Below are 16,076 nucleotides of genomic sequence, written 5' to 3'. Positions count from 1 at the left end.
ATCTACAGTGACAAGGAGTGCAAACTCCTAGAGATGCCAGTCTTTGGCTGCCAAGGTGGGTCCCATCGGAAGTAGCACTGCCCGCAGAAAGTGACATGTTTCTGAGTGTTCACGTCTCATTCATTTGTTAAAATTTAGAGTTTCTTTTTATTTTATATATTTATTTGAATTTTAGCTCGAGTCTGGAGACTACGGTAGCTGTCCTGCTAGCTCTGTCTTTTCCAAAAAAAAGTCACATTAAAAAATACACAGTTGTATACGTACATACTCGGGCTTTCTGTCAGCCACCTTCGCGCATTGGTCTGTTCAGCTGTCATTCACATTTTTGCTTCGGCCCACTACAGCTAACAGCCTGGGGTACTGGGTCAGCCCCTTCAGCCTCGAACTGTTTTGCATTGTGATTGACTGCATTGCATTTTTCCAGATCACGTGTGCACAGGTGCTTGAAGGAGTGCCCTTTAGTGCCAGGGCGGTGCACTAGGCTGCTGGGTCACTTCTTTATATTTTTTTATGTGTATATATGTTTGTATATTATGTATGTCTGCAAAAAATAAAAATACATTAAAAAGTGTCTCTGCTAAGACTAGGCCTGTTGCCTTTGCCGATGCTTGTTATATAGTATTTATACAGTGAGCACAAGATCCTAAAGCATCACATCGCTTTACATAGCGCTTTACGTGGAAACTGCACATGCATTGCTTGTACCTTTGTTATGGAGTAAAATTGCTCCTTGAGTAGCTATGTAATCTGTAACCGTGATCAAGGGAATTGATTGTTCTTTTGCACATGCTGAACACTGACCCTGTACACTAACCCACTACAGCATCAGCTGTCCATCCTGTGCCCATGCACAGAACACCTACTGCCTATCTCACTTTTCTTACTAGCTGCAACATCAGAATTGCTGGTAGTTGCTACTGTGGTTTGAGTCAGTATCTCATGGCCACTACTAACTTTTGTGTGTCTGTCCCTCCCCATGCAGCTTGAAGGCCTGCCTGCAGAAGATGGTGCGCAATGATACCATGAACCTGTCCGGTATCCCGCTGGCGGTCAGGGACACCCATCGCGTGGCCTACTACGTGCACCACCATGGCGAGAACCTCACCACCATCGACCTGAGCTTCACCGAGCTGACCGACGACACCTTTGGCCTGCTGCTGCCCATCCTCAGCTCCTTGCCCAAGCTCACCCAACTGGCACTCAACGGCAACCGCTTGACCAGGACCACCATGAGGGACCTCACCGATGCAGTCAAGGATGCGACCAAGTTCCCCTCCCTGGCCTGGGTTGACCTGGGCAACAATGTTGACGTGTCGTCCATGCCACAACCGCTTCTGGTGGGACTGCGCCGGCGACTGTGCCAGCAGACCACGCTGCCCACCATCTACGAGAGCCCTGATGGTGGCGATGGGCAGCTCATGGTCCGCTGTGCCCAGCAGCTGCCAGACGAGGAGGGCGACCAGCTGCCTTCGCCAGAAGCGGGCAGGGACCGTGCCTTCTCCTTGCCATTCGACAGCTGCCAGAGGTGAAAAGCCTAAATGCATCCCAGAAGCCTCTCTTGCAAAATATCTTTACAGAGGAAACCCTGGGCAGACGGTTGATCACCCCAATCAGCAGTGTAGGCAACTGACCATGGTGCCAGCCATCAGGGGGTGCCATCCCTGCAAGCAGAATTATTTTTTGTGCTGTCGTTGCTAGAGGATGGCAGCAAAGCGACACTTCACCCAAGGCAGCAAATACCTTGGTGCTGGGTAAGAAGGGAGAACTCGGGCCCTTCTCAGAGCTTCTCAGCCAACTGTCACCAGCCTGCGCCCCCAGAGCGACTCATGCCATCCCGTGGTGCCCAGTGGTGCAGTTATGTTTTTATTGTGCACAAAGCAAACACAATCAAATGTTGTACTCGTGTTAGTGGAGGGTGTGAATTTGATGCACGTGAAAGGTGCAAACTGAGAGTACCTCGGCCTGATGGAAGGGTGCCAGGCGGCGACGCTGCAAGTGTACTCACTGCGTGATGACGCATCCGGATCAAGGCCTCGGCTGTTTGGAGACGGCGGACGATGGCACCAGCGGTGCCCGCTGAATACAGAGACTCGCCAGAAGGCTTGAAACAGTGTTAACACCCAGCGGGGTGCCCAGCCTGCTGATTCCCTCCTTGCCTGGTCCTTCCTGGGGGGCGGTGGCCCACGCCTGACCACCGGACGGGGACGCGTCGGCCGCGGGCCGGGTGCGGATGCCAGCTCCCCTCGGCTCATCACTTTCATGGTATGCCACGGATTAATCTCCAGAACAAAAGGCAATTGGGAACATATCGGAGGGTGCCGAGGGAGTCGCGTGACCACCCAGAACTGCAGTGTCAGGAGGTGGCGAGGGCCAGGGTGGGTGCAGCTCAGAGCACTCGGTTGCCCAAGAAATGTGTGCATGTGCCATGTCGGGCTGCACAGCTCCCGGGGCTCCGGGGTGCCGGATTCGAGGCGCAGCACCATGCACCCTAAACCACCGTTGACTGTTTTTATCCACGCCTCTGCTTTTCCATCTACAGATATGCTTGACCCCTAGACCCGTTCTTTCACCCCAGGATCTGACGAGCCCTCTGCACTGCAGCTATAACTGGTTGTCGCAGCTAAACGAGAGGATGGGGAGGGGCGTTTCCTTGGTTGCTTTGGGTCCATGTCGCTCCTGCTTCACCACTGCAGTCTGTTGGGTTTATTCTAACCCCAAAACTTGTAATTAATTGCAACTGGACCTCTGTTCCCACCGCCCACACAGCTGGAGCGCACTATTCATGTGTCTGAAGACGAGTCGGAAGAGTTAACTTCTGCAGGTGAAGCGAGGCCTCGCGCCAGGTGGGCTGGCAGAATAAAAGCGGCCCACCCTTTATGCACAGCATTGCACGCGTGTGGGGAATGGAATCTGCAGTTCACTGTATTAACATGTCAAATACAAGTGCAGCGGCAGAATCGGGTGGAGGGGGAGTTAGCTAAGTCTCGAGAGAAGTTTAAACACGCGGCACATTCACGCTGGCCTTGGCCATGGCTGCCGTCCACTGTCTGGGCTGGAAGCCAACCAAGAAACGCGCCTTTTTATTTACACATGTGGTGATTGGCTGACATTGATGACGACTTCCTTCCCTGGACCACATTCCTTTGATTGTGTCAGGTCATTGGAGGGCATCCGCACCCACATCCCTTCTCCGCCTGGTCCCTGCGAGGCAGTGAGAGGAGACCTCCTACTCTATACTGACAGTGAGTGAAGGCGGCATTACCCCCTTGCATCTCGGTAATGCAGACATTCCTCTTTGCGTCTTGGTAATGCAGGCATTCCCCTTTGCGTCTTGGTAATGCAGGCATTCCTCTTTGCGTCTTGGTAATGCAGACATTCCTCTTTGCGTCTTGGTAATGCAGGCAATCCTCGTTGCGTCTTGGTAATACAGGCATTCCCCTTTGCATCTGGGTAATGCAGGCATTCCTCTTTGCGTCTTGCTAATGCGGGTATTCCCTCTTGGTAATGCAGGCATCTTTGCGTCTTGCTAATGCCGGCGTTCCGTCTTTGTGTCTTGGTAATGCTGACATTTCCTCTCAGCTTCTTGCAGATTTTGGTATTCCCTCTTTGGGTCTTGTTACTGGCAGCATTCACTCTTTCCCTCTTGGCAATGCCGGCATTCCCGCTTTGCATCCTGGTAGTGCTGGCATTCCTTCTTTCCATCTTGGTAACGACAGCATTCCTTCTTTCCATCTTGGTACGGTCGGCATTCCTCCTTTCCATCTTCGTAATGCTGTCATTCTCTCTTCCTGACTTGGTAATGCCGGCATTCACTCTTTCCGCCTTGGTAATGGCGGCATTCATTCTTTCCATCTTAGTAATGTCGGTATCCCCTCTTTCAGTCTTGGTAGTGCCGACATTCCCTCTTTCCGTCTTGGTAATGCCGGCATTCCCTCGTTCCGCCCTGGTAGTGACACACTGACCAGATTCCTTCGGTTGTGTCGGGGTACTGGTGGGACAGACGTAGCCATATTCCTATTTCATCTCAGCATTGGGAGGCGGTGATGAGCACATTCGTTTTTTGGGATGGGTATTGGGAATCAGCGAGGACCACATTCCTTCCATCCTACCGGAGCTCTGGAAGTTGTAATAACATTCCTTCTATTCTTTTGTGGCAACCGGAGGCAGCGGTTAACTCATTCCTTCTATCCAGACAGTGAGAGCCAAGAAGACATTCCATCTTTTTGTCTTGGTAATGAAAGGCAGCAGTGGCCACACCCTTGTATTCTGTCAAGTTATTGGTTGGTCGGCAGTAATCCTGTTACTATTCCCTCTTGGCATTGGGAGGCGCGATAAACACATTTCTTCTTCTTTCTAAGGGTTTTGGGAATGACTGACTTAACTTCTATTGCCTCTGGGCATGGGAGGCATAAAATGACATAGGGCCTGAGTTGGATCTTGGTGGATGGGTTACTGTGCTTCAAACCCGATGGATATCACTTCCGCCGGATTACGAGTCCATTATATCCTATGGAAATTGTAATATGGCAGACGGAATAACAGTCGCATTTGTGACGGAGTACCCCGCCCACCAAGATCTCAATCAGGCCCATAATATTCCTCCTGTTCCATCTTGGGAATGATAGGTAGTGATGACCACATGACTTCTATATTACCTGGGCTTCGGTAGTCATGACAACATTCCTCCTCTCCTGTCAGGTCGCAGTAACCATATTCCTGTATCATCTGGGCACCGAGGGGTGGTGACGACCACATCCCTGTTTTCCTTTATGTGTATTGAAAATCAGCAATGACCTATACTATTCCAGCTCATCACTGGAAGTGGTTTTCTTCGGTTCTGTCTCAATAAATGGAGGCAACAATGACCACATTTCTTCCGTTTGTTCTGGAATTCGCGGAGCAGCGATGACCACATTTCTCCTAATTTGTCAGTTTGAGAGTCGGCAGTTTGACCACTTTCTGCTTTTTCTGTCTTGGCAGTCGGAGGCAGCGGTGCCCTCATTCCTTCTATTTCACTAGGGCAACAGACGTCATAGCATTCCTTCTATTCCTGTTTGGTAACTGAAGGCAGGAAAGGCCCATTGCTGCTGTTTGATCTGGACACAGTCCTTCATATTTTGGGGTATTGAGAGACCGCAAGCTTCACTGCGTACTGCCTTTTCCTTCTTTTCAGTGGGATGTAGCAATTACCACATTCCTTCTTTTCCACATGGGCATCGGAAGTCAGAAAATTCCTTCTATTTCCTCTTAGTGGCAGCCAGGACCATATTCCTTCTCTTGTCTTCTGCATCAAATCTGGAACCCAGTGAAGTCCACAATGTCCCTCTCTCTGGGCACGGGGAGGCAGAGACCACCACATTCTCTGCCCTCTGGGCATTGCAAGGCAGCAATGACAACATTCCTTCTGTCTTGGTGTTTCTTGGCAGGAATGGCCTCATTCCTTCTACCCCACTTGACCTTGGTGATGTGGTGATGACCATGTTCTTTCCATTCCACTTGACCTTTGTGATGTAGTGATGACCACACTCCTTCTATTCCGTATTGCCACTACCCCCCCAGCGCCTTGAGACCCTACTGGGTGAGTAGTGCACTTAAGGAATTACTTGATTGATTGATTGCTATTGGAAGGCATGGTTAAATCTATTCCGTCTTGGGAATGAAATGCAGCAATGGCATCACTTCTTTCATTCGCTTTCCTTCTGAGCATATTGGTGCAACAAGGACTACATTCCTTTTACACCCCCTTGTGTGTTGTGAGGCAGTGACAACCACATTCCTTCCATTTTGTGTTTTCTTTAGGTTATTGGGTGATAGCAGACTTCACTGCTGGCAAACTTCAGTGTTGCTTCCCTTCTTTTCCACCATGTCGATGGGAGGCAGTGATGATCACATTCCTTCTGTTCCACCTGGTTATCAGAAGGCATGGCTTCTTGGGAATAGGAAGCAACAACTACACCATCCCCTGTATTCTGACTGGTTACTGAAGGCATCATAACCTCCCTTCTATTCTGTTGTGGCAATACTAACCACATCCCTTCTTTTCCTTCTGTGTGGCAATAATAACTACATTCCTTCTATTCCTTCTGTGAGGCAACAATGACCTAATCCCTTCTGTGAGGCAACAATGAACTAATTCCTTCTATTCCTTCTGTGAGGCAACAATGCACACATTCCATCTATTCCTTCTGTGTGGAAATAATAACTGGATTACTTCTGTGAGGCAACAATGACCACATTTCTCCTATTCCTTCTATGAGGCAACAATAACCACATTTCTTCTATTCCTTCTATGAGGCAGCAATGAGCACATTTCTTCATTTCTTTCTGTGAGGCAACATTGAGCACATTTCTGCTGTTCCTTCTGTGAGGCAACAATGACCACATTTCTTCTGTTCCTTCTATGAGGCAACAATAAACACATTTCTTCTATTCCTTCTATGAGGTAACAATGAGCACATTTCTTTCTGAGGGGCAACAGTGACCACATTCCTTCTGTTCCTTCTGTGAGGCTACAATGACCAGTTTCCTTTCATCATGATATCGGAAATCATCAGCGACTACGTTCTTTGTATTCCCATTAGGCATTGGGATGTGGTGATAACTATTTCTTCTACTCTGTTGGGAAATTGAGATTCCTGGTACCCAACAGAATATCCTGTGACATCCTTTCTAGTCTATCCAGGAGGTAGCAATGACTACATCTTTTTTCTTCAGTCCAGATATTGGAAGTCCGCAATGACCACATTAATTCTTTTGTATCTGGACTTTGAGAAGGGTTGATGGCTGCATTCTTTCTTTTCTAGCAGGTTATTGGGAGCTGTTAATGATCACATTCATTCCCTTCCACCTGGACAAGAAGAGGCTGAGAGTTCCACGTTCCTTATATTCTACCTGGATGTGGGAAGGTCCCAGTGACCACAGTCCTTCTGTTTTGATTGACAGGGGGAGCCTGCATTGATTATACTATTCTGCTACATCTATGGATTGAGAGATGTGACAGCCACATTCCTTCTACTTATTGTGGATATTGTGAGCCATGGATGACCACACTCTGTCTGATCCATTTGTGCATTGGGAGGAGGTGATGTCGTCATTCCCTTTACTCTTATTTGATTTTGGGAGCTAACAATGGCCACATTCCTTCTGTTGTGTCTGGGTGCTGGAGGTAGTGGTGACCACATCACTTATATTCTGCCTGGACATGAGAAGCCATGACAACATAAAATGACAGAACATTTTTCCAAAGATTAAAAAAGGAAGGGCATTTTTTTAAGGGTGCAATCCCGAGCAGCTATGGCTCTGCCCTCCCCACCCCCAAGTCATTTGCATCTAGTCCTACCTAGCAGGAGTCAACTGTGGGTGATCGACTTGAGTCATCTGGTCGCATGGTGAAGCATCTCCCTGGAAAGCTGGGCAGGAGCACAGCCAGGCAGTGCCTTAGCAGATGGTTTCTATTATGAGCCTCTATTAAAAAACGAAGTACTGGATTGGATGCAGACGGGACTGTAACACAATAGGCTCATAGAAAAAACTGGTTGGGCTGGGGTGGACCATGCATGCTGCCCACCGGCAGCACCGTTTCCACTGGATGACTGTCCTACAAAAGCATCCTTCTGAAAACAACTTGTTTTTTTTCTAAAAGTTACTGAACACCCTTCAGACCTGATCTAATTTCTGACTCGAGTCATGGCTGTTGTATGCCTGTGGAGGTGGAAAAAAAATACTGGTGGCAACGTTTATGAGTTTGTCTAGCAAGAGAGCGAGTAACATGGAAGACAAAATAGGAGACTGTTGCAACAGGTGATTTTATCCATCATTTATTCATTAAACATAGGCTGTATGGAGGGACAGCTGGGAATGAATCTGTCATGTATGTATTATCTGAACCCATGTGACCACTTAGTGGAGGATATAAAGTACTCCTGATGTATGTTGAAGATGGTGTTCTCACTGAGGTTTCTGGACAGAAGGTGGTCACAATAGGGATCTCTGGTGGGGGGCATGGAGAAAGTAAGGTGCTAAGAGAAATACTAGCTGGCAAATGCATGATTTTGGTTTTAGAGGAGTTTAGCATAAGAAAGAGACATACTGTGGGTACTTTCTCATGAGTCCCAGACAGACAGTGTTTTTCAGGTACTTTTTAAGGGATCCCGGGACAGACAGTGGTTTGTAGGCACTTTTTCAGGACTCCAAGGGAAGACAGTGATTTGTGGGTACTTTTTCAGGAATCTCAGGGCACACAGTGGTTTGTGGGTACATTTTCAGGAGCCCCAGGAAAGCCAGTTGTTTATGGGTGCATTTTCAGGAGCCCCAGGGCAGACAGTGGTTTGTGGGTAGATTTTCAGGAGTCCCAGGATAGAAAGTGGTTTTTGGGTAGATTTTCAGGAGTCCTGGGGTAGGCAGTGGTTTGTGGGTACTTTTTAAAGGCTGTCAGGGAAAATATTGGTTTGTGGGTACTTTGTAAGTAGTACAAGGCCAGCCAGTGGTTTGTGGGTGCTTCCTCAGGAGTCCCAGGATAGAAAGTGGTTTGTGGGTACTTTGACAGAAGTGCCAGGCCAGACATATTGGTTTGTGGGTATTCTGTCAGGAGTCTCAAGGCAGCAAACCGCGGTTTGTGGGTACTTGGTCAGGAATCCCAGTTCAGATAGTGGTTTGTGGTTACCTTGTGAGGAGTCCCAGGCCCGGCAGTTCTTTGTAGGTACTTTGTCAGAAGTCCGAGGGCAGACAGTGATTTGTGGGTACATTGTCGGGTGTCCCTTGGCAGACAGCAGTTTGAGTGTACTTTGGCAAGAGATCCAGGGCAGACAGTGATTTGTGGGTACATTTTCAGAAGACCCAAGGAAGAGAGTGGTTTGTGGGCACTTTTTCAGAAGTCACAGGGCAGACAGTGGTTTGTGTGTACATTGTCAAAAGTCCCAGGGCAGGCATTGATTTGTGGGTACTTTGCCAGGAGTCTCAGGGCAGACAACGGGTTTGTGGGTATCTTTTCAGGAGTCCCAGGACACACTGTGGTTTGTCAGTACTTTTTCAGGAGATCCAGGGCAGGCAGTGGTTTGTGGGTACATTTTCAGGAGTCCCAGGACACACTGTGGTTTGTCAGCACTTTTTCAGGATTCCCAGTGCAGACAGCGGGTTGTGGGTACCCTATCAGGAGTCCCACGGCAGACTGCGGTTTGTGGGTACGTTTTCAGGAGTCCCAGGCCAGACAGTGGTTTGTGGGTACTTTGTCAGGAGTCCAAGGACAGACAGTGGTTTGTGGGTACTTTGTCAGGAGTCCCAGGGCACACAGCGGTGTGTGGTACTTTGTCAAGAGGTCAGGGTAGACAGCAGTTTTTGGGTACATTTTCAGGTGTCCCAGGGCAGACAGTGGTTTGAGGGTACTTTGTCAGGAGTCCCAGGACTGATAGTGGTAGGTGGGTACTTTTTCTGGAGTCCCGGGACAGACAGTGGTTTCTGGGCCCAGACCTTAACAATTAGATTCGTTTACTCCTGGTTTTGCTTGGCTTTGCCTTACATTTGAGCCATTAACTGATCACCATGTACATCGCATTAGCACTTGACTCTCAGGGACCAAAGTTGAGCAGACCAAAGCTCACTAGGTGTGCTGGTGTGGGGTAAAAGCCCAGCACTCAGTGCAACATTTAATAATGGCCAATAATTCAGTGTCCAGGCAGTGGTTAATGTAAATATAAAGTACTTTACGTCTGACAGACAAGGCAATACCATACATAAAAGTTGCAGGGCTTCGATATTGATACACTAAGTAATGCTCCAATGACTTATCGGTGGGACGCAGCCAGTACTAGTTTTGGGCTAGTCCCCTGGACACTGTGCAGATTTTGGTAGGGTAAGTCCAGACCCATGGTCTCTGCAGTGCCAAATGGGATAGCAGTGACAGTGGGCTTTCATGAGGGGACGAAGGTGAGACATTTGTGCAGTTTGCTTTACAGGAAACAGCTGAAAAGGCTTTTAAGAAACATGGAAAGAATAGGGCACATTTACATTGAGATTTTCAAGAGTAGTTGAGCAGAAGTGTGCGGCCACTATGTGACCCCCTTTGGTACCTGGATCTCATAGGTAGCCTGGTGCTGGGGAGGATATTGCGTGGACAGAAGAGCTCACATTAATCACTGGATCAGATGTGAGGTTGCAGTGATGCATATGGAGAGTGTATTGACTATTCCGGACACAGTGATGGCAGCTATGGGGTGGCCTCTGAGAACCGATATGGAAGAGGGTTGTCTGAATTTCAACTTTCTGAAGCACAACCAGCTCACATGAGACCATTGCTGTGCAGGCCTAGAGAAACTGCCATCTACAATATCTTTTCTCCTTTGAACTAAGTGAGTGTATGCACTGAAGTCAGGTCTAATGGCACAGTACCAGGAGAGGCAGACGTGGAGTATGCTACACAGGAAAAGATGCTGCAACTGGCTTGTCTAAAAACAAAGCAAATATGCAATGCAGATATGTTGAAATCGTCCTCAGTTCTGCAGCAAGCAGCACTGGTGGTGCATTGAGTAGCCAAACGATGACTGAAATAGAAAGCCAGACCAGTTACAGGAGCCTCAGTAACCAGCCATTAACTCGAAGTTATTTTACCATGTACGGAAGTCAAAAGGGCATGAGTGAAGGCCCAGCATGTCCACCATGACTGGTGCTTGGGGTATGTAAATGTTCAAATGACTGAGGATTTTAAAAGAGACAGCAAATTTGACTCCAAATTTGTCACATTTTTGCAAAGAGGCTATCTTGGCAGGCATCTAGGGCCATATGTACGAACACATTTCCCCATAGACACAGAATGGGTAAAACCCTTTGCTACATCTGGCCCCTAGTTCGAACATTTCTCTATCCTGACACATACTTCAAAATTGTATTCCTGAATTTTCGAAATAAGTCTTATATGCCTTGTTGAGACCTTACATATTCATTTTACACACGTAATCAATATGAGGGGTTTGAGATCTGCGTACAAATCAAACTTAGCCCATACATAAGTCATAAGTTCTACATCCCAAGCATGTGTTAAAGCCTCATGTTCAATGGTGTTATAATTCTGTTCTGCTGCAATAAGTGCTTGTGAAATGAACGCTACAGTAGGTTGAGTTTGATCCAACCGACTCAAAACAGCCCCAATACCATTCAAGCGAGCATCTCCTATTGGTTCACTGTTTGATAGTTGGAGCATTGGTGCATTACAAACCACCTGTTTAATTTGTGCAAACTTTTCATTAAAAAAAAAAAACCTTCCCCAAATATACTTAAATCCGTTTTTTAAAAGAGGCTTTTGTGGTTTCGCTGTCAAGGCATAGTGGCAAACAAATCTACCATAGTAAGAGTCACCTCAGTGCATCATTATCATTTGGACATCGAGCATTCTTGATGGCATCCAACTGATCTGATTTGGCAATTATGCCCTCTCCAGCGATGGTGTATGCTAAATAATCCACAGTTTTCTCAACATCATATCCCTGTCTTTAAGTCTCGAATTATGCTATTGAGGGTTCGCGGCATAGACGAGTATGTCATCTTGAAATGTTTGGACCTCATTGAAGTCCCCAAAAAATATACACTTGGCAGGACTGGAAACCAAAATCGGCCCTGGCAAAAATGTTCAAAGCAGCCCATGTTCCAGAAGGCCCCAGCTAGATTGGGATCATATAGGCATAACTGGCTCCTGGGAGCCCATCTCCTCTGAAAGCAAACTTCAGCCTTCAGCCACCAGGAAGATGCAAGAGTGTCAGTCCATCCATACAGACACACCTAATTTCTTCCTGGCATTTACCCATTCAGATGAATCTGTGGGAATAATGACACCCTGTTAGCACAGCCGAAATAATAATGTTTTCCAATTTTTACACACTATTAAAAGGTACCAGCCTCACTTTAAGGATGGCAGGGACACAAACTTTCTTTAGCTTAATTTGATGTTCAAAGCCTTTTACATAGCCCACTTTACACTTAAATACTTCAGAGTACTCATAGATACTGTGTTGAGTGCCAGGACAAACCAGTTCAGTAGTACATACAGGAAATACCCAGGGGCACTGGGCAAGAGGGTCCAGCTCGTAGGGCAGTGCTGCAACCAGCCTGATCCAACCACCCCAAAATATATTTCTTCCATGTTCTGCAAAATAGATGTTGGTGTTAATTCACCCATCCCCCAATTTGTCAGTAAAATAGCACATCTTTCAAAGTCTCCCAATGACTTGGCATCAGTGTGGACAGCAAATAGTTCTTTCACTATAAACAACCCCACAATGATAACATCAGATAATGTTGGTGAACCGGAGACATTCTTTCTACCCAGCAATAACGGTCTTTTCATTTTTTTCTCTACTGCTATCCGTATTTAACACATCATCTACCAGCATCGAATTGTTCACCCTAGTAATCACCATAACATTACTTACTTTAACTGCGTTATCTTCTAGCAACAGTATAAAAGTTGTCCCATTTTCCTGCAGTTACTACACCAGGTTGCCCGTAGCTGGGCAAGTATTCCAGTTTCCCAAATGTTCCTTAGAATCACATCTAAAACATATTCCAACAAATGAATCCTCGTTAAACCATTTCCACTTTTGTCTCTAGATGCCACTGGACACACTCTGACCCTTGTTTTCTGCCCAAGCTTTGGTTCTCGCTGTAAATCTCCCAGAGCCTTGCAATGTCTAGACTTTCACTGGAAGAAGGATTGTGGCAAGTCAAGTTTCTCTTGAATTTCCTTAGAATAACAACTAAACAGAAACCTACCTCTGAAGTACTGTCTTCAAGTCACACGTAGACGATAGTATGCGTAGCGCTGCAACATATTCGGCTCTTCCTTACTCCCTCTCGTAAAAATAATGTCTTTGGAGTATGATGATAGATTTCTCTGTGAAATGTTTCTCCAACCTTTTGATGGCCTGTTTATACCCATCCCCTGCCCTAAACACACTGTGTAGTGCTTCTACCTCTGGCAAATGGGGAAACATCTGTAGTTCAGCATCACCAAAATGATTAAACAGTAATGCTGCCTTCTTTCTCTCGGTCTCCAAATATTTCTCGAAAGATCTATACCATTGTCTGATGATAGAAAAGAGGCTTCTTGTGACTGAACCACAACACTTTTATCCATCAGTTCAACCATTCAGCTACCCCAGGTCACTTGCCCCCTTGCCCCAGGAGCTTCTACCCCCTCAAAGTATATGGCACTACCAACTCCTTCTCAAGGAAAATGGTGAGCCTCTTCCATCAAGGGACCGGTCTGCGGTCTAAATCAAAAGTCCTTAATAGCCATGATCAAAACTAAATCAAAAGTCCTTAATAGCCATGATCAAAACTAAATCAAAAGTCCTTAATAGCCATGATCAAAACTAAATCAAAAGTCCTTAATAGCCATGATAGAAACTAATGATAGCTGCATAGACGAGAGGCTGACACGAGAGAGGATTGTAGGATATTTAATAGCAGTCAGCATAACCCCATATAGTGTGTTCTGTTGTCTGTGCTCTGATATATAATGCTAAAAGTTGTGACTTTTATACATCAGGTTAAACAGAAAGACTCAAACAGAATGCACATTACTTTCCCATCATTAATTGCTATCTTGATAAAGGAATAAAGGCTTTCACTTGCATATCATGCTGGACCATTTGTGTATAGGACAGTACAACTAGGTTAGGGAAAAAGGAGTAGAGATTGTCCAGTCCAAGGCCTGTGGAAGAGGAGAAGATTTACAAGAGAGGAGTGGGGCTGGCCCAGGCACATCCCAAAGCCTTTCTTCCAGGAGCATTTGCAGACGCACAGTCCAGAGTTTATGGGGCAGGAAGGGGTGGACGAGTGAGCTGTACCTTGTTCTCCTGTGAGACAGAGGAGAAGGTTGAAGACTGTTTAATCCTCAACCTGTACATTATGGAAACCGAAAATGTGACACATGATTATACATGTATAGGTAATACAGTGATATATATAAAACATAATATTAAATCAATCTAAAACCTACAAAAGACTACACAAAGCATCAGCTGGAATTCTATGTCAAACACAACACCATACACATATAGAACAAAAGAGAATTAATATTCCATAAAACTTAAAGAGCCATATGTAAATAATACAAATACATATAACCCTTTGCAGGTGCAGCTAAACAGAATGACTCCAGCTCTATTGACTACACTAAGAAAAGAAATGCTCAGCCGCATCGATGGAGCAGGACCAGTCAATGGAGCTTCACCACATAACCCTAGCCTTTGCCAAATAAATCTGATAAAATGTCAATTGAAGCTGAAAAGGGTTGTTGACAAAAGAAAAAATAATAATCTCTGAACCGCAGTCACCCATCAAGAGCTTCCACCAGGAACAGTCTGTGTAGCGAGTTCCCCAAACTAGGGTTGCTCACAAATGTATACCTTCGCATAACCAACTTTCTAGTAAAGTCATGTGATTAATTCTTAGACTGAATGCAAGAAGTTTCCTAGTCGGTTCTTGGGCTCAAGAAAGAATGGTCTTCGGATAATATCAGAAATGTAAGTACTTTTGAATGAGCCAGCTCTTTTCACCTTCACTTGGGAGCCAACACCCAAAAGTGGCTCCACGCCAGAGATGGGCATTTTCCGTGGTCATTGCTAGCGACTGCAAGAAAACATGGCACAAGCAGGTCACACATACACTAAGGCAAGTAAATATGATTCACGTTTTTAACACCTCCTTCAGACTTTGTATGCATTTGACCTGGTGCACGAGGTCCTATCGGATATGCTACCAGAGGACTCTTCCTGGCAGGCTTGTTGTGACACTAGAATGTGTTGCTGCCTCTACGCTCAGTATTTTACAGCTCAGTAAGCTGAGGGTATTCACACTGAGAACAGGAGGGTACACATGGTGTGCCCCTCCAGATCACAGACCCCATATCTGGGTCTCATTGCGTGTCCCAGGAAACCCTCAGTGCCCACTCATGATTGTCGAGTGTGCTGAGTTGGAAAGCAAATCCCAACACAACAGCTTACACTGGCTTTTTCAATGCAAACCCGGTGTAAAGTATTAGTACATTTTCCCAAGGGTCTTTTCAACCCATGGAATGAGGCTTCTTGAATGAGAATTTTACCTACTCATTGAATAAGTTTAAAAAATACTACAGATAAAAAAAAAAACACAACAAAGAACAATAAGCATTGCATGATCACTGCTTAGAGAGGGTACAGAGATGGGGTTGACAACAAATAACATAGAAGACAGACTACCACAACGCGTGTGGTGCCGCTGCCCCATGTTGGCGGACTCTTGAACCGCGAGCACCGCCTGTGTTCGGCTGGAGCTTTCTAAGAGGGTTTACAAACTGCTACATGTAAGACTTGGAACTGCAAGTATCTTAGGCTACGGAGGCAAAAATCTGAACTACTACTCCACATTGTGGATATGTCTTGACTAGATGCGTCTTTTTTCAGCTGCACAAGTTCAGAGGACATTTTCTGATAGCCCGCATTCACTTACACTATGGTATTAAATGTGATCACTATTTTTCGAACGGATTGTTAACATTATTTTGTGTATTGCGAATTGTTTACATTGTGGGAGAACAATGGATACACCAATTACAATGTCCCTTGTCTGCATTTTCTCTTCTGCTTCAGTGATTCACCAGCTTAATGTGCAGTTATTTATTTCTCCTGATGAAGGGCCCCAGAGACAAGAACTGCATAAGAACTCAATACCGTGATTATCATGGACTCTCGTTTTTGAATGTGAAAGACACATAATATGAAATGACTTGTTAAGCATAAATAAAACGTAAATAAATAAGAACTAATCTGTTGCGGAGATAGAACTTTGTTTACAACTGATTTAATTTTGAAACTCTATTGGGGCGGGAGAAGTGCTCGGGATGGCGTTACACAAAGTTTAGTGCAGCACTGTTAGTGGAATTGAGGAGACACAGGTCAGTGGGGGGGAGGGGGTTCACTAATGCACGCCAAAATAGAGTACATGTAACTCAAAGTAGGTTCACACATACATATGCAAGGAAGTAGGTTACAGCCACAAATAGAACTACTGAGCAGCCACCATCTTTAAATGCACAACGTACTTGGAGA

General features: G+C 45.9%; 1 protein-coding gene across 1 annotated transcript in view; it reads left to right on the top strand.

Annotated features, from left to right (window-relative positions):
* The window catches only part of LRRC75B (leucine rich repeat containing 75B), a 98,698-nt gene extending 82,905 nt beyond the window's left edge, over positions 1–15,793 (top strand). Inside the window, exon 4 of the mRNA XM_069215132.1 lies at positions 983–15,793. Coding sequence (XP_069071233.1) covers positions 983–1,529 — 547 coding nt within the window. The 3' untranslated portion in view covers positions 1,530–15,793. The remainder of the gene's footprint in view (positions 1–982) is intronic.
* The last annotated feature ends 283 nt before the right edge of the window (positions 15,794–16,076 follow it).

This window comes from Pleurodeles waltl, chromosome 11 (assembly GCF_031143425.1).
Source record: "Pleurodeles waltl isolate 20211129_DDA chromosome 11, aPleWal1.hap1.20221129, whole genome shotgun sequence".
In the NCBI taxonomy this organism is placed as follows: domain Eukaryota; kingdom Metazoa; phylum Chordata; class Amphibia; order Caudata; family Salamandridae; genus Pleurodeles; species Pleurodeles waltl.
Note: the sequence above shows the minus strand (reverse complement) of the source record. Positions and strands in the feature narration are given on the sequence as shown.